General features: G+C 46.0%; 1 protein-coding gene across 4 annotated transcripts in view; it reads left to right on the top strand.

Moving 5' to 3' along the window:
- FERMT2 (FERM domain containing kindlin 2) overlaps positions 1 to 21301 on the top strand; it is a 168126-nt gene that overhangs the window by 102139 nt on the left and 44686 nt on the right. For all 4 annotated transcript variants that reach the window (XM_068254663.1, XM_068254662.1, XM_068254661.1 and 1 more), the window contains one exon: positions 18397 to 18504. In XM_068254663.1, the coding sequence (XP_068110764.1) occupies positions 18397 to 18504 (108 nt within the window). The remainder of the gene's footprint in view (positions 1 to 18396; positions 18505 to 21301) is intronic.

Genomic DNA, 21301 nt, shown 5'->3' with positions numbered 1-21301 from the left:
CCACATAAGAAGATATATTTGATACCAGCCCTTCCATTCCAGCTACAATCGGTCTTCCTGGGGGTTTGATCATACTTTTGTGGATTTTTGGAATGTGGTAGAAGTATGGGACAGATGGATGATTAGGGACTAGAAACCTTTTTTCGTGCTCATTAACAATATTATTCGTATAGGCCTTGTTCACCAGTTGCTGTAACTCATCCTTATATGCCATGGTCGGATCTGTGAGAAGTGGTCGGTATGTTGAGGCATCTGTCAGAAGTCTCAGCCCCTCGTTCAGATAATCAACAAAGTTCATCACAACAATCCCTCCCCCTTTATCTGCCTGTCTAATCACAATGTCTTTGTTTTCTGTGAGTTGTTTTAAAGCTTTCTTTTCTACAACGTTCAAATTGTGTTTATTTTGCGGCCTTTCTTTACATAAGTTCTTAAATTGGTCTAAGACTACTTGATAGTAGGTGTTAATGAACTGGCCCTTGTAGTGGGAGGGATAAAACACTGACTTTGGCCTGAAACTAGTGTGTTTCACATTGGCAGTGGGCACATATTGCAACCAGTCATCTTCTATTCCAAACAAGATATCATTACTGTCCACTTGTACCATCTGTTCATTATCAATGTCTAAAGGCTCACTTACTGGTGTGCCCCCTAGATCCCTGGACGATGCAATAATACATTGTGCTCCATCCTTTTTAGACGCAAAAAAGCGTTTAAGAGTTAATGACCTAATGAACCTGTGTAAATCCTTATATAATTGGAATTCATCGGGCCTAGCTGATGGAGCAAAATTGAGCCCTTTTCTTAGCAGTGATTCTTCATCAGTGGTCAGAACATGGGCAGACAAATTATATATCTTTATGGTGGACTGACAGCTGTTGAGAGTTCTACGTTTTTCCTTTCTTTTTTGGACGGCTCTCCCTCCTCTGCACCCCCTTCTAACTCTTCTAATCCTCTTTTTCTCAAACTCCCTTGGGTTAGAGGGGGTCCCGGTACTAAAAAATGATGATGGTCCTGGCCGGGGTCTCTTACACCTCCCTCGGGGCTTATGGCTCTCAAAAAGGATCCTTTGGTGATGGGGAGCTGAGCTCCTTGTTCATGAACACTTGGTTCTCTAGTTTCTATTGGATCGCTAATGTCTGCTTCTGTTCTTGCTAGTGGGGGCGGGCTCTGATCGCGCCTCTTCGGGATCGCACCCTCTCTCTCTCCCCTCATTCTTTCCCTAAACCGCTCTAAGTACCCCGATGCGGTATAATGGGTATTCCTAGGATGTTCAATATTTTTGGGGAACCTCTGGGGAGTGAGTGGTCTGCCAGATACTCCCTTGATTTTGGGGAGCCTCTGGGGGGTGAATGGTCTGACCGAATCTCCCTTATTTTTTGGAAATTTTGGGGGGGTAAATGGTATAGTGGGACCTCCTTTAGGGCCTCCTTTACTTTTCCTTTGTACTGGGTGCCTGTCCGGGTTCTTATTATTGCCCTCTGTTTTCCCCCTACCTCCGTGTTGTGGGCCCCTCCCTCTGTTTTCATGGTAATGGTTCTTTCTTTGGTGGCCTGAGGGATGATCATATCTATATGGTCGTTTTCTTGTAGTATGTGGGACATATTGCAGCCTTTTCGGTAGTGTAGATTGATAAGTCGCATCCCTTAGGGGCCGTTCTTGCCTAGATAGTCCTTGATCGGGGCCAGTATTTATAAGTTCTCTGGGGGGGTGCCTTGAGTGATATTTACCTCTTGGGGATAGGTGCTCGGAGGTATGAAAGCACACAATGGATAGACTCCTCCTTCCTCTCAGAATACATCACGGAGCAAATTGCTCCCAGAGGAATGAGGAACAAAAAGGATTGTGATTTTTTTAGATCCTGACTTACACTTAATATGGAAGGAAGCTTCCATTGAATGTTCTGAAAAATGGATGAAGATAGTGGTAGTCCAACGCGAACGAAATCTAGCTAGAGTTCGTAAAGTCATCCCAGATATAGAGTCGGATCTCAATAGATTTAATTCTATGGATGAGTTTAGAGAGTGGAAATCTAGAATTGAAACAGCTACCACCACACTAGAGACCGAGCTCATTAATAGAAAGCTGAAAAAGTTCGAAAGAGATAGAACGGATTATGCAAATGGGAACATTTTCAATTGGGGCCAGACGAATAACAAACCACTAAACCCCGGGGCACCTCCACCACCCAACCACCTATCCCCAAGAGGTAAATATCACTCAAGGCACCCCCCCAGAGAACTTATAAATACTGGCCCCGATCAAGGACTATCTAGGCAAGAACGGCCCCTAAGGGATGCGACTTATCAATCTACACTACCGAAAAGGCTGCAATATGTCCCACATACTACAAGAAAACGACCATATAGATATGATCATCCCTCAGGCCACCAAAGAAAGAACCATTACCATGAAAACAGAGGGAGGGGCCCACAACACGGAGGTAGGGGGAAAACAGAGGGCAATAATAAGAACCCGGACAGGCACCCAGTACAAAGGAAAAGTAAAGGAGGCCCTAAAGGAGGTCCCACTATACCATTTACCCCCCCAAAATTTCCAAAAAATAAGGGAGATTCGGTCAGACCATTCACCCCCCAGAGGCTCCCCAAAATCAAGGGAGTATCTGGCAGACCACTCACTCCCCAGAGGTTCCCCAAAAATATTGAACATCCTAGGAATACCCATTATACCGCATCGGGGTACTTAGAGCGGTTTAGGGAAAGAATGAGGGGAGAGAGAGAGGGTGCGATCCCGAAGAGGCGCGATCAGAGCCCGCCCCCACTAGCAAGAACAGAAGCAGACATTAGCGATCCAATAGAAACTAGAGAACCAAGTGTTCATGAACAAGGAGCTCAGCTCCCCATCACCAAAGGATCCTTTTTGAGAGCCATAAGCCCCGAGGGAGGTGTAAGAGACCCCGGCCAGGACCATCATCATTTTTTAGTACCGGGACCCCCTCTAACCCAAGGGAGTTTGAGAAAAAGAGGATTAGAAGAGTTAGAAGGGGGTGCAGAGGAGGGAGAGCCGTCCAAAAAAGAAAGGAAAAACGTAGAACTCTCAACAGCTGTCAGTCCACCATAAAGATATATAATTTGTCTGCCCATGTTCTGACCACTGATGAAGAATCACTGCTAAGAAAAGGGCTCAATTTTGCTCCATCAGCTAGGCCCGATGAATTCCAATTATATAAGGATTTACACAGGTTCATTAGGTCATTAACTCTTAAACGCTTTTTTGCGTCTAAAAAGGATGGAGCACAATGTATTATTGCATCGTCCAGGGATCTAGGGGGCACACCAGTAAGTGAGCCTTTAGACATTGATAATGAACAGATGGTACAAGTGGACAGTAATGATATCTTGTTTGGAATAGAAGATGACTGGTTGCAATATGTGCCCACTGCCAATGTGAAACACACTAGTTTCAGGCCAAAGTCAGTGTTTTATCCCTCCCACTACAAGGGCCAGTTCATTAACACCTACTATCAAGTAGTCTTAGACCAATTTAAGAACTTATGTAAAGAAAGGCCGCAAAATAAACACAATTTGAACGTTGTAGAAAAGAAAGCTTTAAAACAACTCACAGAAAACAAAGACATTGTGATTAGACAGGCAGATAAAGGGGGAGGGATTGTTGTGATGAACTTTGTTGATTATCTGAACGAGGGGCTGAGACTTCTGACAGATGCCTCAACATACCGACCACTTCTCACAGATCCGACCATGGCATATAAGGATGAGTTACAGCAACTGGTGAACAAGGCCTATACGAATAATATTGTTAATGAGCACGAAAAAAGGTTTCTAGTCCCTAATCATCCATCTGTCCCATACTTCTACCACATTCCAAAAATCCACAAAAGTATGATCAAACCCCCAGGAAGACCGATTGTAGCTGGAATGGAAGGGCTGGTATCAAATATATCTTCTTATGTGGACCATTTCTTGCAACCTTTAGTTTTGGAGTCGCAATCCTACACCCGTGACTCTTTACACGTGATGGATATGTTACAAAACTACAGGTGGGATAAAGGTTTCCTCTGGGCCTCATTAGATGTTTCATCGTTGTACACTAGCATTCCTCATGACAAAGGTCTAGAGGCAGTGCAATACTTCCTTATACAGGACTGTTCACTCCCCATACCACAAGGCCAATTCATTTTAGACCTATTGCAATTTGCTCTCTCACACAATTATTTCAGTTTCATGAACAAACTGTACCTACAGACCTGCGGAACATCGATGGGGGCAGGATTTGCCCCTAGTTTCGCCAACCTGTACATGGCCTATTGGGAAAATTTACACATCTGGTCCTGCAATCCATTTAGTAAACATCTGGTTTTCTACACAAGGTACATCGATGATATCTTGCTGATTTGGGATGGCAGTGCCCAAAAGTTTGATGAATTTTTGACCCATTGCAACAACAACACCTTTGGTCTGAGCTTCACTCACGTTCTGTCCAGTGATAGTCTAGTCTTTTTGGATTTAGAGCTATATACTAATGACGAGGGCTTGATATGTTCAAAAACTCACTTCAAACCCACGGCGGGTAACTCATACCTCCATGCATCCAGCTGCCATAACCGAAAGTGGATTCAGAATATACCTAAGAGTCAATTCTGTAGGCTCAGACGCAATTGCACTTCAGATAGGGATTACCTCGAGCAGGGTGAGATACTCTCCAAAAAATTCATTGAAAAAGGCTATAAATCTGGACAAATACAGGACATATTTAAGGAGTATAGGGTCAGGCCCAAACCTAAGGAAACTCATGATACTGACAATAGCAAACATTCTGACCTATCTTTCATCACCAAGTACACTGAATCATCAAACGCAATAAAGAATATAGTGGTCCACAATTGGCCCATTCTGAAGCAGGATCCTATACTAAGAGATCTAATCCCAGAACACCCAGCAGTTATTTTCAAAAAAGCCATGTCCATAAAGAACACTATAGCCCCCAGTAATGTCAAGAGGAGAACCACGAAATCAGAAAGTATGTTTCCTTCTTTGAAGGGCTCTTACAGATGTAATGTCAAGAGATGTGGATGTTGTTCTTTCATTAGTCACAGAACCACTGAGGTAATAGACGGAAATAATCATGTTCATAAATTGAAGGATTTTATAAACTGTGGGAGTGATTATGTGGTGTATCTCCTAACCTGTGGGTGTCCAAAATTTTATGTGGGTAGAACGACTAGACCCCTCAGGCAAAGACTAGGTGAACACAAGAGAAACATATTGGATGAGGTAGAGAAACACAGTGTCCCACGTCATTTTAAGGAACATCATAACAGCATGGTGGACACACTGAAGATTATTGGTCTGGAAATGATTCCTAGATCCCTATTACAAGGACAGAGATTCAGAAGGCTCTGTGAGAGGGAAACCTTTTGGATTTTTAAATTGGATACCCTCAGTCCTAAGGGCCTCAATGAAGGTCTTGAGATATCGACTTATCTGTGATACATCAATAATTATGATAAACCAAGTACTGTTTTGAATTGATTGTTGGTGGTCAGATATTGTTATATTAACATGATCCCTCTTTTTCCTTCTCTCCCTTCAGCACTCCCCACTTAGCAGAATGTACACTAGATGAGGGTGGTGAGTATGCTGTTCAATAGGCATCGTCCATAGTAGGTCCCATTCTCCCCTTCCCCCCTCCCCCAGCCCCCCTCCCCTTTCCTTCCCCCAGAGGCGGATCCATGTGGTGTATGTGGGCACATGTGTTTTTATATATACTATATGCCACACACCGGGACCACTGGATAATGTCCACCACGGGCACCCTGTACCACTGCTGCCAAGCAGCACACCCCCTAGCCCCCCTAAAGCCATATCCCCTCCGCACATCCCTCCGCCACACCTGGGACCCCTTATGGGTCCCCGGACCTGTGTGTTTTAGATAGAAAGGGTATGTGCACATCTATCTATGCACATATCCTCATTCTCTCCTGCACACAGGGTGTAATGCTCAGGAGCAGAAATTGGATCGCCCAGTCCCGGACCAATCCAATATATATTATTTGGGATATTACCCGTTTGGGAGAAACATTGGTTTTTAGTCCAACACCCCTGATTCCCATGTGTTGTAAGCAACTTTTATGTAACTTTTATAGATACAATGTCTCTGTAGTTTTAAGCAATTAGCAACTATTGGGTCATGGTTATGAAAAAATGAGAAAATTATAATGTTTTTATGATGTTTTGTATATGAGTTGCCATGTGACCAGAGGTTAAGCACAAAATAGCGCCCACTGTAGGTGGGCGATGACGTACATTGGACATCAACTGGTGGTGGTACCAGCAGTGACTGTAGTTATGATCTATTGTGCAGTCGCATGCATAAGTATCGATTGGAGTTCAAACTATGAATTATTGATGCTGCCATTGGTTGTCATACACTTTCCGCTTTATCTAATTTATCTTTATATGTTTTTAATGAAAGGTCTCTTTTCCATTGTGTTTTACTTATGTCTATTTTAGCCATAATTTATTTACTATTATGGAGGATGACGCGCTGGCCAAAGTGCCCGTATACCCGCCCTCCTTCCCTTCTTTGTTGTTCCAAAAAAAGTACGCCCAATAAAGTTGGTTTTAGCTTCTTCAAGTCGCCATGGCGACCACACGAAGCAACACTACAAGTAAGCCCATTAGAGCGTGTAGACGTCATCTGACGAAGGCGCCGTGCGCCGAAACGCGTCATGACGTCACACGCTTACTGAATTCAGCCACGCCCACTCCTCAGCGTACCGGAGTCCAGGACATCGGAAGCCGCGCTGCTGGCCACAGCGCGTCATTCTCCACCACTGAGGAAAGCGGCTGGCTGCCCGCTGATATGCGATTTTAACTCCATTTGTTTGTGAGTATAATTTTTATGTGTCAATAAAATACCCCTCATACGTTTATTGCACTATGGCGCGCTCCATTTTCTCTTCAGTTGTCTTGTGTACTGGCTACCCTGTGTGTCTGGCAGTCTGTAGTGGCTGTGCCCGGGTGTATACCGGCTGCCCTGTGTCTGGCATTCTGTAGTGGCTGTGCCCGGTTGTATACTGGCTGCCCTGTGTGTCTGGCAGTCTGTAGGGTCTGTGCCCCGTGTGTTTGGCACTCTTCGGTGGCTGTGCCCGGTTGTGTACCGGCTGCCCTTTGTGTCTGGCACTCTGTGGCATTTGTGCCTGGTTTTGCACAGTGTGCCCCATGTGCCTGGCGGTCTGTGCCCGGTTTTGCACCGTGTGTCTGGCAGTCTGTGGCGGCTGTGCCTGGTTGTATACCGGCTGCCCTGTGGGTCTGGCATTCTATGGCGTCCGTGCCCGATTTTGCACAATGTGCCCTGTGTGTCTGGCAGTCTGTGGGGTCTGTGCCCAGTTTTGCACAGTGTGCCCCATGTATCTGGCAGTCTGTGGAGTCTGTGCCCGGATTTGCACAGTGTGCCCCATGTGTCTGGCATTCTGTGGCGGTTATTTCCAGGTTTATACTGGCTGCCCTGTGTGTCTGGCAGTCTTGGTGGATGTGCCCGGTTTTGTACAGTGTGCCCCATGTCTCGGGCATTCTGTGGCGGTTATTCCCAGGTTTGTATGGCTGCCCCGTCACAGGGCCCCTGTGTGTCTGGCAGTCTGCGGCTGGCTGTGCTTAGTTGTGCACAGTGTGCCCGGTTTTGCACAGTGTGCCCCATGTGTCTGGCAGTCTGTGGTGGCTGTGCCAGGTTGTGTACCAGCTGCCCCATGTCTCTGGCATTCTGTGGCGGCTGTGCCCGGTTGTATACCGGCTGCCCTGTGTGTCTGGCAGTCTGTGCCCGGTTTTGCACAGTGCGCCCCATATGTCTGGCAGTCTGTGGCATCTGTGCCTGGTTTTGCACAGTGTGCCCCGTGTGTCTGGCATTCTGCGGTGGCTTTGCCCGGTTGTATACCGGCTGCCCTGTGTGTCTGGCATTCTGTAGTGGCTGTGCCCTGTTTTGCAGTGTGCCCCATGTGTCTGGCATTCTGTGGCGGTTATTCCCAGGTTTATATCGGCTGCCCTGTGTGTCTGGCAGTCTTGGTGGATGTGCCCGGTTTTGTACAGTGTGCCCTATCTCTTGGGAATTCTGTGGCGTTTATTCCCAGGTTTGTATGGCTGCCCCTTCAAAGGGCACCTGTGTGTCTTGCAGTCTGTGGCGTTTGTGCCTGGTTTTGCACAGTGTGACCCATGTCTGTGGCGGCTGTGCCCGGTTGTATACCGGCTGCCCCGTGTTTTGGCAGTCTGTGCCTGGTTTTGCACAGTGTGCCCCGTGTGGCAGTCTGTGGCGTCTGTGCCCGGTTTTGCACAGTGTGCCCCGTCTGTCTGGCATTCTGCGTTGCTGATGGTGAGGAAGCTGCACATTCTTCGCAGGCCTGGCTTCTGCTGTACAGACTTTTATCCCTGGTCAGCATGAAATCCAGGAGTGCGCTCTGACCCCTGACACAGCAGATGTGCCGCACAGGAAATGCTCTCACAAGCCGTTTGTTCCAAGTAAACAGTTTTACCGCTGGTCTCTTGCTCTGAAATATTTGTCTCTTTTGCTAAACAGCTGTTCCTTCCTTATGAGGGTTTTATCTCCTCTCCACCCGGACGATAAGGCGGAAAACGTTCGCCTGATCTCTGAGATACGCCGTCGCTGGTCATCGGGTGCAGATAGCAGTTTTTCAGACTATAATTCTTTATAGTGGGATTTTTAAAGCAGCAGGGACAGCCATACTATCCCAGTGGGAAAAACGTATTTGTTCTACTTGCATAACAGATGTATTGTACTGGGGCAGAACACTAGGGGCCTCTAGTGGCTACCTACAGTACGTGCCATGGTACCTCTAGCGTTTGTCATGCAACAAAGGCACCTCAGGAAAGCAAAGCCAGGGAGGAGCACCGGCGGCTATGGAGAGAAGACGTGCGCCGGTGGACAGATGAGCGTAAGCTCTGCTGCCTGCACTCTGCACAGCCCCATGGGGGGTGGGGCAATAGCTGGGAGACACCTGGGGCCCCGGCAGGCAGTGCGCAGCTCCAGTAGATTTCATGCTGAAATCTATTGAAAATCTGTGTAGAGTGTGTGGCGGGATTGTATCAGCTGGATCTTTCTGATCAGATGTTAATCTGATACCGATCTGTCTGTCGGCCACATCAACCAATGTATGACCAGCTTAAAGCAAACCTTATGATGTAATGGATTGCATGTGTAGGACATATAATGCATAGAACATTAGTAGAAAAGAAGAGTCTCCTCTAGAACATTGCAAGATACTGTCGCAGTTGCAGTTTTAACACCACACTCTGTCTTTTATGGTACAAAACAGAAATAATGACCCTTTGAACTTTCTTGCAGTAAAACCTTAAAACAAAACTGTCTTACGGTTTCTGGCTGTTTAAAGGGGAACTGAAGTGAGAGTGATTATGGTGGCTGAAGTTTTTTTTAACTTTTGCTGTACTGGAAAATGAGTCTTCTCTTTGCTACGAATGTTCTATTGCTTTGCTTAGCAGTACTTTGTAGCAATTTGTGGCAAAACAACTCTACAGCTCAGGGCCCTGAATGTTGGCTCAACAAAGTCCTTTGAATGTATAGGTGCCCAGATCTCAGCTGGTAAAGGCTTAAAAATTTTAGTGGTTTATCGTCCCCCCGGAGATGCTGACCCTTTCCTACAGGAATTCCGAGAACTTCTGGCCATGCTGGCTCTGTCTTATCCGAGATGGATCATCCTTGGTGACTTCAACATCCGGGCTGATAACACTCAATCACAAGATGCAAATGAACTAATAAATCTCATGGGTGGACTAGGCTTCACACAAGTTGTAAAATCAGCTACCCACAGAGGAGGGCATACGCTAGACTTACTGTTCCACCTTGGAATGGACATTAGTAACATAACAGTAACCCCAGTGGTATGGTCAGACCATCACATAATAAAGTTTACTATTGAACATCACCCTATCAAGCAGCTCCCTAAAGAAACAATCAAAACCCGTCCCCTGAGTAAATTAACACCGGAGAGGATAACTGCCAACCTGGATTTTACAAATCTGCTCCACAGTCAAATGGACCCAAACTCTCTAGTAACCCAGTACAACAACACGATATATGAAACACTTGACAGTATTGCCCCATGGCGCACCAAATCAGCAATCAAAAAGCAGAAAGCTAATTGGTTTGACAAAACCATCATGGATCTAAAAAAGAAAGGGCGCAGACTAGAAAGACAGTGGCGTAAATCAGGGACTGGGGAGCACAAATCTAGCCTAGTTCAACACCTCAGACAATACCAACAAGCAATAACCAAGAAAAAATAAGACTTTATCTCGCACAAAATATCTACAGCCAACAACAGAGCTGCTCAACTCTTCCACACAGTGGAATCACTCTGCAATCCTTCCTGCCTAAAAGCCCCAACCACATACTCCAGGGAAAGGTGTGAAGAATTCTCTGCCTTCTTCACAAACAAGGTGTCTACCATCCGTGCCAGCATTACACCAACATCATCAATTGACCACTGGACGTTGCATATGCCTACTACCGTACCACCATGGCAAGTCTTTGACACTCTGAGTGTAGAAGATTTTGGAATTCTCATTCAAAGTCTCCGCCCCACTACCTGCGACCTGGATCCTGGCCCAACGGGATCCTTAATGCAGTGCCCAGCGCTGTTCAGGCCAGCACTTTACAAAATCACTCAGTGCTCCTTGCAAAGTGGACTTTTCCCAGAAGAACTAAAGAAAGCAATCATAAAACCCCTCCTGAAGAAACCATCACTAGATCCTGATTCTGTAACCAACTACAGACCTGTGGCGAACTTACCATTCCTATCAAAAGTTATCGAGAAAGCAGTCGCCAACCAGCTAGAAGCCAGGCTTACAGATAACAACATCTTTGATACTTTTCAGTCAGGATTCAGGAAAAGGCACAGCACTGAAACAGCATTAGTCCGAGTAATGAATGATCTACTTACTGCAAGGGACAAGGGTGATTGCTCAATTCTGATTCTTCTTGACTTGTCAGCAGCATTTGATACTGTGGACCATGAAATACTAATCCAGCGACTGAAGAATTACTGTGGCCTAAGGGGTACTGTTCTTAGTTGGTTTCAGACCTTCCTATCTGGCAGGTCACAGCAAGTATGTCTGGGCACACACTACTCTAATCCAGTGCCACTTGCCTATGGAGTTCCACAGGGTTCTGTACTATCACCATTACTCTTTGCAGTCTACATGCTCCCACTGGGCAAAATAATCCAGAACTATGGTTTAGGATACCATTGTTATGCAGATGACACACAACTGTATCTGTCCTTCAAGCCTGGCACCCAAGACCCATCAGCATCCATAAATGCGTGTCTAGTGGATTTACAAAATTGGATGAACACCAGCTGGCTGAGGCTGAACTCTGACAAAACAGAGGTGTTGGTGGTAGGTGGTCCACACATGATGGATAAAGTTCAAAACGCTCACCACCTCAAACTAGCAATTGGGGGAGATACTGTACAGTATAAAGACTCTGTGCGAAACCTTGGGGTGATCCTGGATGGAAATCTAAAACTCAGACAGCAGGTATCAGCTGTCGTCAAGTCTTCCTTCTTCCATCTAAGAAATATAGCGAAAATAAAACACCTAATCCCAGCTGAAGACCTACCTGCCCTGGTTCACGCATTTGTATCCTCCCACCTAGACTACTGCAACGCCCTGTTAATCGGATCTACAGATAAGGTTCTGCGCCCCTTACAGCTAGTACAGAATGCTGCAGCCAGACTCCTAGCCAATGCCCCCCGCAGCTCACACATCACCCCAGTACTGCAAACTCTTCACTGGTTGCCAGTAAAATGGAGAATCAGTTTTAAGATCTGCCTGCTGACATTCAAGGCTCTACACCACATGGGACCCAAATACATAGCGGATCTATTGGAACTTTATGCCCCTCCACGCACCCTCCGCTCTGCCAACAAGATGAAGCTGGTTATTCCCAGGATACACTTAACATTTGGTGCTCGGGCCTTTTCCTATGCAGCCCCTACTCTATGGAACTCACTTCCACAATCAGTACGAGAGGCTCCTTCTCTGGACAGCTTTAAAAAAAGGCTAAAAACTCACCTCTTTTCCCTAGCCTTTGAGACTGTATAATGCAGGTCACAGCGCTTTGAGTCCCCAGGGAGAAAAGCGCTATATAATTGTTATTGTTATTGTTACTACACATACAATTTATTATCTCATAAGTTTATTTTCACTTCAGGTTTAATTTAAAGGATATATAAAGGAGGAATACCGTGCACCTTATCTCTTTGACAGTTCCATCATTTTATTCCTTTCTTCAGCCGATGATAAACAGTAAACAATGCTGACATATGTAAAAGAGTCGTCAAACCTGTGTACTGGAGGTTGCTGCGGTGAAGGAGGGAGGGGTGACCAGGGAGTGATGTGGACGGCACTACAGCCGTTTCACGCCGTTCAGGCGCTTGCTCACGTGCGTGTCCGTGACGGGACGGCGCCGGATGGCTTCCTGTATAGGACCTTCAGGCCACGCCTCCGGCGCCGTCCCATTGGTGTGGAGTAACAATGGGGAAAGGTCAGGAGTGAAGGGGCGGAGCTTCGCCGCGCAGCGGCAAAAGACTTGCTACATGGTGAGGAAGCGAGTGACGCTATGTGATGAACCTGAAGGGAACATGGATACACGTCACATTACGTGTGCATAGTTTGTGACTACATAACAAAAACTCATTAGTGCAAATAATCATGATTGCTGTGTGCAATACAAACTGTGCTTATTATAAAAACATAAAATGTAACTTTTTAAATGGCGAATCCGCCGTGACCCGTGCAAATTAGCATATGCGTCCATTACGTTTACCTGAGGCATTACATTAAATTCACCTGTATCATATCCAAAATTTAAAAAATTGATAATTTTCTATTTTATTTAGTTAGTAACATTTACCAAAAAGGTACCCCATAAGATGACCCCCCTATATATAGGATGAACCCCATTAAAAAAGACCAGGATGGGCTATGTGAACCCCAAAGACCTTGTGGGTTATATTAACCCTATTTCGGGCTTATCCCTCAGAACAAGAAAAGAAGGAGGGAGAGGAAAAGAAAGGAGTCTGCACAGTCCCTACGTTTGGGGAATACCTTAGGCTTAAAATGAGAAGGAAGAAAGAAAAGGGGGAAACCCCACACCTTATTACCATGGGGACCCTCCCATTCTTCTCGGAGCATAGTTATTTAAAAGCAACTAGTAGGACACCAAAGAAGTGAGAAGTGGGAGAAATAAGATAGGGACATGGAATGGTGTCTTTTAATCTGGAAGAAATTCTCCTCTGCATACTTGGGAGGACAATAACATGGCACCGTGTCTTTTGCCAAGCGTAAGGGTTCATTACCAGCGGGCAAGAGCACCTCTGTGGCAGACCACCATGCATAACAACACACCATTAACGCAGACTATGGGGGCAATTTTTTACCTCCGGCACTTGCGTAAACGGGGGGACCGTGTTAGCCTCATAAGGGCTATGACAAAGAGGCACAGAGTCCAGCTCCATTACATTTTTGGAAAGGAGCCCTCAACACCTCACGGTCCTCCTTCAAAGGGATCTTATTGGTGGACGAGATCCCTAAATGGTCCACCTATTGGGGGCCATTATAATTATATGTTGCTCATGTGGATGGTGGGTCCAGCCACCTTAGGTGTGTCCCTCACAGATCTAACAAGATACTTGGACCACCATGTCCCCAAAAACACCCAAAAGGGGGAAAAAAAAAAAAAAGGAAAAGGAAAAAGAAGGAAGTGGGAGAAGCAAAGAGGAGACCAGAAAACCCCAATCAAGCGCCATCCCAGGAATAAGATCTAGGGTATACCGAAAGGGGATGAAGAGAAATAGCAGGAGTGCTATGGGTCAAGAAAACAGGCCAACTCCAATCTGTCGTTTAGGCCCAAGGGGCCCATAGCTTCAGATCGTAAAATGACCCGTGATTCTCGTCTAGTTAATTCTCGATCTCGGTCTCCCCCCCTTCTTGACGGGGTCACATGTAGGAGACCTGCGAATCTTAAGCACCTAGCTCTCCCACCATGCACTTCTCTCACGTGTTCGATCAGCCTGGGGCTGCCTTTGCCTGATTTGATCGATTTAAAATGCTCGCCCACTCTCTCTTTGAGGGGGCGGGTTGTTTTCCCAACATAATAGAACAGGCAGGGACAAAAAACCACATAGGAGACAAATTTGGTCTGACAAGTGATAAAGGCCCTTACCTCCCACTGTAATCCTCCCAGGCGGTAATTAGTGCCCTCCCACATATTAGCACAAAAGTCGCAGTGACCACACTTGTGATTACCTTTTGGGCGATTACTAGACAGCCAATTCTGGATGGGCGGAGAACGATACTCGCTCCTAGTTAACGTGTCCCCCAAAGTGGGGGCCCTTCTAAATACGACCCTGGGGGGATCTGGGAAGATTTTTTGGAGAGCTGGATCTCTCGTCACCACCCCCCATTTTTTCTTGATAATTTGAGTCAGCTTGCCTGACATCGGGGTAAAATCAAAGGTGAGGGTTAAGTTATTTTTATTTTCCTTGTTGCTCTCTTTCCGGTTTCCCGAACCCCTCAGGAGGAGGGAATCCCTATCTATCTTTCTAGCTCTGTCGCAGGCCTCCTCAATACAATGCCTGTCGTATCTTCTAGCTTCCAATCGTGCAGTGAGTTCCTGTGCCTGTGACTCAAAGGTCTCCAGGCTAGAATTGTTCCGTCTCAGACGCAGGTACTGGCCGTATGGCAGGGAGGTCTTGACATGCTTAGGATGAAAGCTATGTCTATGCAGAAGGGAGTTTACAGCAGTATCCTTCCTGTACCCCTCACAGGTTAGATTGACCCCATTGGGCCTGATCCTCAGATCTAAAAAACTGATGGATTGATCGCTTACCTCTGACGTAAAGCGCATATTAACCTGATTATCATTGAGGTAACTCATGAAGGCACTAAACTCCTCCCTGCTTCCCTGCCACACGACCAGCACGTCGTCCACATACCTGGCCCAAGTTTTAATGCTCTGTCTGAAGGGGTTTCTGGGGTTGTGTACGTAATCCTCCTCCCAAGCCCCCCAAAAAAGGCCCGCATAGGTACATGCCACAGAGGTCCCCATGGCCGTCCCGGACCTCTGGTGGTACCACCTTCCATCGAACAAAAAAGCATTGTGTGTTAGAATGAAGTTCAAACCATCACAAAGAAAGTCCTTGAACCCCTCGTCCTTATTTGTTCTGTCCAAGTACCTCCGAACTGCCCTCAGCCCCCCCTCGTGGGGTATCCTACTATAAAGACTCTCCACATCAATGGTGGCCAGCTTTTGATTATGGTTCCACGGGATTTTCTCAACTAAATTGATTGTGTCGAGCGTGTCCGCCAAATAGGATGGAACCCCCAAGAGCAGGGGGCGGAGCAGGTGATCGAGGAACGGGGACAGACGTTCTGTCAGAGGGCCACACCCTGAGACAATTGGTCTGGGAGAGCTAGGTGCTTAAGATTCGCAGGTCTCCTACATGTTACCCCGTCAAGAAGGGGGGGAGACCGAGATCGAGAATTAACTAGACGAGAATCACGGGTCATTTTACGATCTGAAGCTATGGGCCCCTTGGGCCTAAACGACAGATTGGAGTTGGCCTGTTTTCTTGACCCATAGCACTCCTGCTATTTCTCTTCATCCCCTTTCGGTATACCCTAGATCTTATTCCTGGGATGGCGCTTGATTGGGGTTTTCTGGTCTCCTCTTTGCTTCTCCCACTTCCTTCTTTTTCCTTTTCCTTTTTTTTTTTTTTTTCCCCCTTTTGGGTGTTTTTGGGGACATGGTGGTCCAAGTATCTTGTTAGATCTGTGAGGGACACACCTAAGGTGGCTGGACCCACCATCCACATGAGCAACATATAATTATAATGGCCCCCAATAGGTGGACCATTTAGGGATCTCGTCCACCAATAAGATCCCTTTGAAGGAGGACCGTGAGGTGTTGAGGGCTCCTTTCCAAAAATGTAATGGAGCTGGACTCTGTGCCTCTTTGTCATAGCCCTTATGAGGCTAACACGGTCCCCCCGTTTACGCAAGTGCCGGAGGTAAAAAATTGCCCCCATAGTCTGCGTTAATGGCGTGTTGTTATGCATGGTGGTCTGCCACAGAGGTGCTCTTGCCCGCTGGTAATGAACCCTTACGCTTGGCAAAAGACACGGTGCCATGTTATTGTCCTCCCAAGTATGCAGAGGAGAATTTCTTCCAGATTAAAAGACACCATTCCATGTCCCTATCTTATTTCTCCCACTTCTCACTTCTTTGGTGTCCTACTAGTTGCTTTTAAATAACTATGCTCCGAGAAGAATGGGAGGGTCCCCATGGTAATAAGGTGTGGGGTTTCCCCCTTTTCTTTCTTCCTTCTCATTTTAAGCCTAAGGTATTCCCCAAACGTAGGGACTGTGCAGACTCCTTTCTTTTCCTCTCCCTCCTTCTTTTCTTGTTCTGAGGGATAAGCCCGAAATAGGGTTAATATAACCCACAAGGTCTTTGGGGTTCACATAGCCCATCCTGGTCTTTTTTAATGGGGTTCATCCTATATATAGGGGGGTCATCTTATGGGGTACCTTTTTGGTAAATGTTACTAACTAAATAAAATAGAAAATTATCAATTTTTTAAATTTTGGATATGATACAGGTGAATTTAATGTAATGCCTCAGGTAAACGTAATGGACGCATATGCTAATTTGCACGGGTCACGGCGGATTCGCCATTTAAAAAGTTACATTTTATGTTTTTATAATAAGCACAGTTTGTATTGCACACAGCAATCATGATTATTTGCACTAATGAGTTTTTGTTATGTAGTCACAAACTATGCACACGTAATGTGACGTGTATCCATGTTCCCTTCAGGTTCATCACATAGCGTCACTCGCTTCCTCACCATGTAGCAAGTCTTTTGCCGCTGCGCGGCGAAGCTCCGCCCCTTCACTCCTGACCTTTCCCCATTGTTACTCCACACCAATGGGACGGCGCCGGAGGCGTGGCCTGAAGGTCCTATACAGGAAGCCATCCGGCGCCGTCCCGTCACGGACACGCACGTGAGCAAGCGCCTGAACGGCGTGAAACGGCTGTAGTGCCGTCCACATCACTCCCTGGTCACCCCTCCCTCCTTCACCGCAGCAACCTCCAGTACACAGGTTTGACGACTCTTTTACATATGTCAGCATTGTTTACTGTTTATCATCGGCTGAAGAAAGGAATAAAATGATGGAACTGTCAAAGAGATAAGGTGCACGGTATTCCTCCTTTATATGTGCTAAGATTGTTATGGTGCTCTGCACTAACTTTACCCGTTGCACTTCCCAAAGTTCCCCTCGCCAGCCTTGCAGAGGTTGCCTATACATGAAGGTAATGACATGTTTTATTGCATGAGATGCAAGCGCCCTCTGATTGAAGCCTTGTAACCCCCAGGTTAAGCATTTGAGTGCCAGACGGTCAATTTTTCTGTTATAGTGTATTAATTTAAAGGATAACGTAATCCTTATTAAAATAAAAAAATGACCTTGTTTGTGTTTGTTTGTTTGTGTTTGTTTGTTTGTGTTTGTTTGTTTGTGTTTGTTTGTTTGTGTTTGTTTGTTTGTGTTTGTTTGTTTGTGTTTGTTTGTTTGTGTTTGTTTGTTTGTTTTTGTTTGTTTTTTGTGTGTGTTTGTTTGTGTTTGTTTGTTTGTGTTTGTTTGTTTGTTTGTTTGTTTTTGTTTGTTTTTTGTGTGTGTTTGTTTTTTGTGTGTGTTTGTTTTTTGTGTGTGTTTGTTTGTTTGTTTTTTGTGTGTGTGTTTGCGGATAGACTTGCCGCACGTCCCGTGGCCTGGCGTCTGTCTCCGTTCACCCCCTATGCCTCCCATTGTCCTCAGTGGTCAGCCAGCTATCCCCCGGATATACTGTGCTGCGCATGCGCAGCATGTCCTCTTGGGGTGAGTTTTGACCACACTCACCGGTGACCCAGTGTGCTGTACATGCGCATGCCCGCGCAATGACAAACCCAGCGTGCACAAGCCACCCCCAGAGGACATACTGCGCATGCGCAGCACAGTACGTCCGGGACAAAGGTCGCCAACCACTACGAGGACATTAGGAGGCATAGTGGGCGAACGGACGCAGACGCTGGGCCACGGGAGGTGCGGTAAGCCTATGCGCATATCACACACACACACGCGCGTGCACACTTGTCATTCTTTAAGCAAGTTGGCCATCTATCCCATGAGAAGGTTGAAAACTCACACTGTTAACTTATGAAGGGAGATGGTGAAGATGCCGGGATGACCTGACCAGTGTCAGATACTGGCATTGCCCACTCGCCTATAGAGAGGAGTTGTTGGCACATGAAAGCTGAAGACTGTTTGTGTTGCTGTATTGCAGTATGACGCCATCAGAATCAACCAGCTCTACGAACAAGCCAAATGGTGTATCCTGCTGGAGGAGATCGAGTGCACGGAGGAGGAGATGATGATGTTCGCCGCCCTGCAGGTAATCAGTGAAGCTGCCGCGACAGATGCTGAGGTGCAAAAAAAATCTTATTCGCATACAAAGTTAATGCAACTTCCTGGTGGTTTCTGTCAGTTTCCATGCAGCAAACAATTTGTATGCAAGTTAAACTAATATGTATCCCCACAACCATCTCCTACTGCCACTAAATAATTTTAAAAATTACTTTTATTAGTAAGAGCCCTACAAACTCATTTTTCTTCTGTTTATCCTGTCATAAAATGATCAATGGTATAACTTGTCCCTCACTGCAACTCCTTACTTTGCAATGATGGTCAAGTTCTTGTTTCCAAACGGCAATAGTTGGACCATCCAAGTTTCCCCCTAACGCCCCACCCCTTCCCATCATTTTCTTTGCCACTCCCCTTTGCTTGCCACTCCTCTTTGCTTGCCACTCCCCTTTGCTTTCTTTGCCACTCTCCTTCACTTGCCTGTACAGGTAGTGGTTGAATAACGCAAAAATGTGATTCATGGTTTGAGATTTGTGGCAGAGACATGAGAACCCTATAGTTCATCGTGGGTCTCTGAGGAAGCAGCTAGAGCACCACGAAATGCATGTCTGGCATTTTGAATTGACCTAGCATTTTGTTAACTTGATTACTGCAAAAAAAAAAATATATAGGAAAAACAATCATCACATTTTTGGCCTGTATGAGTATGTGATCTTACTCTATATCGTATCAATTTATGTGATAAGAAAAATTAGGATTAATTACATATTCTATCCTCCCACTAAAAAAGCTCCAAATTCTTGGTCTTGGCCTAAAAACTGAGACGTTTTATTCACTTATCAGTGGAATGACAAAAAAATGTGTAGGAGATTAGAGTAAAAAGTTTTTGAAAAGGCCTTTAGCTTTGATTTGGGCCGATTTTCTCCAAACACGAGTGGTGTTTATCCGAGGCAGTCTCTCCCCACCCCGCCGTGTGTGTACACAGGGTCATTGAACTCTGCTTGGCAGGGAATCGGCAGCACATCTGAAAGCTATCCTTGGGATTGTGATGTTTTGCTGACCTGTGCAATCCAGAAATAGAATCCAGCACAGTCCAAACCCCGGGGCGTAGAAGCCACAGATATGCCACTTGTTACACTGGAGGGATTTTACATTTTTTTTTTCTTCAATCATCAAACTTTATCTGTTTCAAATTGTTCTAACTGTATTTCTTGCCAACATATTCCACGGTTCTGCTGTGCATATAACTAACGTACTATCAGTAGTCACTGTCCTGAAATGGCTCACACAGAGGAGGGGCAGTTTTTTTTAAAACTGAGACATACTTGTTGAGCGAGGTGACCAGGCCCCCCCGGAGGAAAACCTGTGGGACCCCAGATTAGGAGAGTGAAACAGATTTATGTGATTTTTTTTTTATGTAGCAATTTAGGATAACTCCACTGCACTGACTACCCATTTTCTATCTAATAACTTGGTCACCCCCAGAGTCCACCTCAAAACCTTTTAAGCAACAGCCTTCTGTCATGCTGCCCCTACACTTTGGAACCCTCTGCCACACCCAATCAGGACTTCACCATTCCCTGCCATGTACTGATGAGGGCCAAAAGCCCGAAACAGGCTGTCTACATGTGGGGTTGATGTGGCTGTGTAATATTTAAAGCTATAGGCTTGCTATACACCAGCGGTTCTGGATGCTTGCCTGGATTACAGGGGCGAAAAGAGATTTTGCATATCCAGTAGTGGTGCATTGTGGGTAACCACAAACGTTCACTTATAGCTGAATTATTGCAAGTTTCCTTCTGTTTTTAAGAAGGTAAATTTCACCAAGCATTGCTTATTAGTAGGAGGGCTTTTCAGTCTTTTGTCACCCTATACATTCCTAGTAGTTTGGGTCACCCGAGCTGCTTGGTTACTCTAGAAGTAGTAGAGAGGCGCCAACAGGATAAAAACAATTGAATTTAAAATAATTAAGATGAAGTAGGTAGTGGTGGACTTGCCCCTCCAAAGCAGACACAAAGATTGCTGTATCTAGCAAAAATTAGTTTATTTACATACTCCTACAAGGTGCAACACGTTTCGTGGGTATATCCCACTTCCTCAGGCAATAAGAAAGGAGCATATAACAAATGCGACCGGGACCTAGCCTGGCGCCAGACTGCACTACTACTTCTACAGTCTATCTACCCCTGGTGGAGGGGAATTCTTCCTTTTTCCCAACCTACGAAGAGCGACTTCTTAATCCTGAGTGGGGACAGGTCTAATCTCCCCACCTGCCCTAAATAATTTATACATGAACAATGTAAAAAAAAAATTAAGTAATTTACTGCGTTACATGATTTTCACGACAGTTCCTCTTCTTGGCTGTCCAGTTTTAACACCACAAACACTGGTTCACCCGACACCTGGGGGCCCGGACTCTCTCACTGGCCGGGACCCCCAAACCACCATGCGATACCCAGAGGGAAGTGCGGGTGGGCCCTGGACCTCTCCCCACCAGGGAATTTACCCCCACTGCCTCTGAACTGATTGGTAACTGCAACACACACAATTGCTCACTCCCAGCTAGAGCAATTTCCTGCCTTTATCTGGTCAACAGACACCAGTCAGCCAATCAGGTGTACTGTTATACACCCTTTGCCTGCTGTACCAAATCTAGCAGGAATTGCATAACTTGGCATTCAGGTGGGAGGCTTCGGTCAGTCAGACGTAATCGTAGATTGTCACCAGCAGGACTGCCCAGTGCTGACACTGCTCCCACAGCGGTTCCTCCCTAACCACTCACCTGTCACCCGCATCCTGGAAGCTGGAAATTTTTTTTTTTTTTTTTT

This window comes from Hyperolius riggenbachi, chromosome 9 (genome assembly GCF_040937935.1).
Source record: "Hyperolius riggenbachi isolate aHypRig1 chromosome 9, aHypRig1.pri, whole genome shotgun sequence".
Taxonomy (NCBI): Eukaryota; Metazoa; Chordata; class Amphibia; order Anura; family Hyperoliidae; genus Hyperolius; species Hyperolius riggenbachi.
The sequence above is the reverse complement of the archived record's forward strand: the minus strand, read 5'-3'. Positions and strand labels throughout refer to the sequence as shown.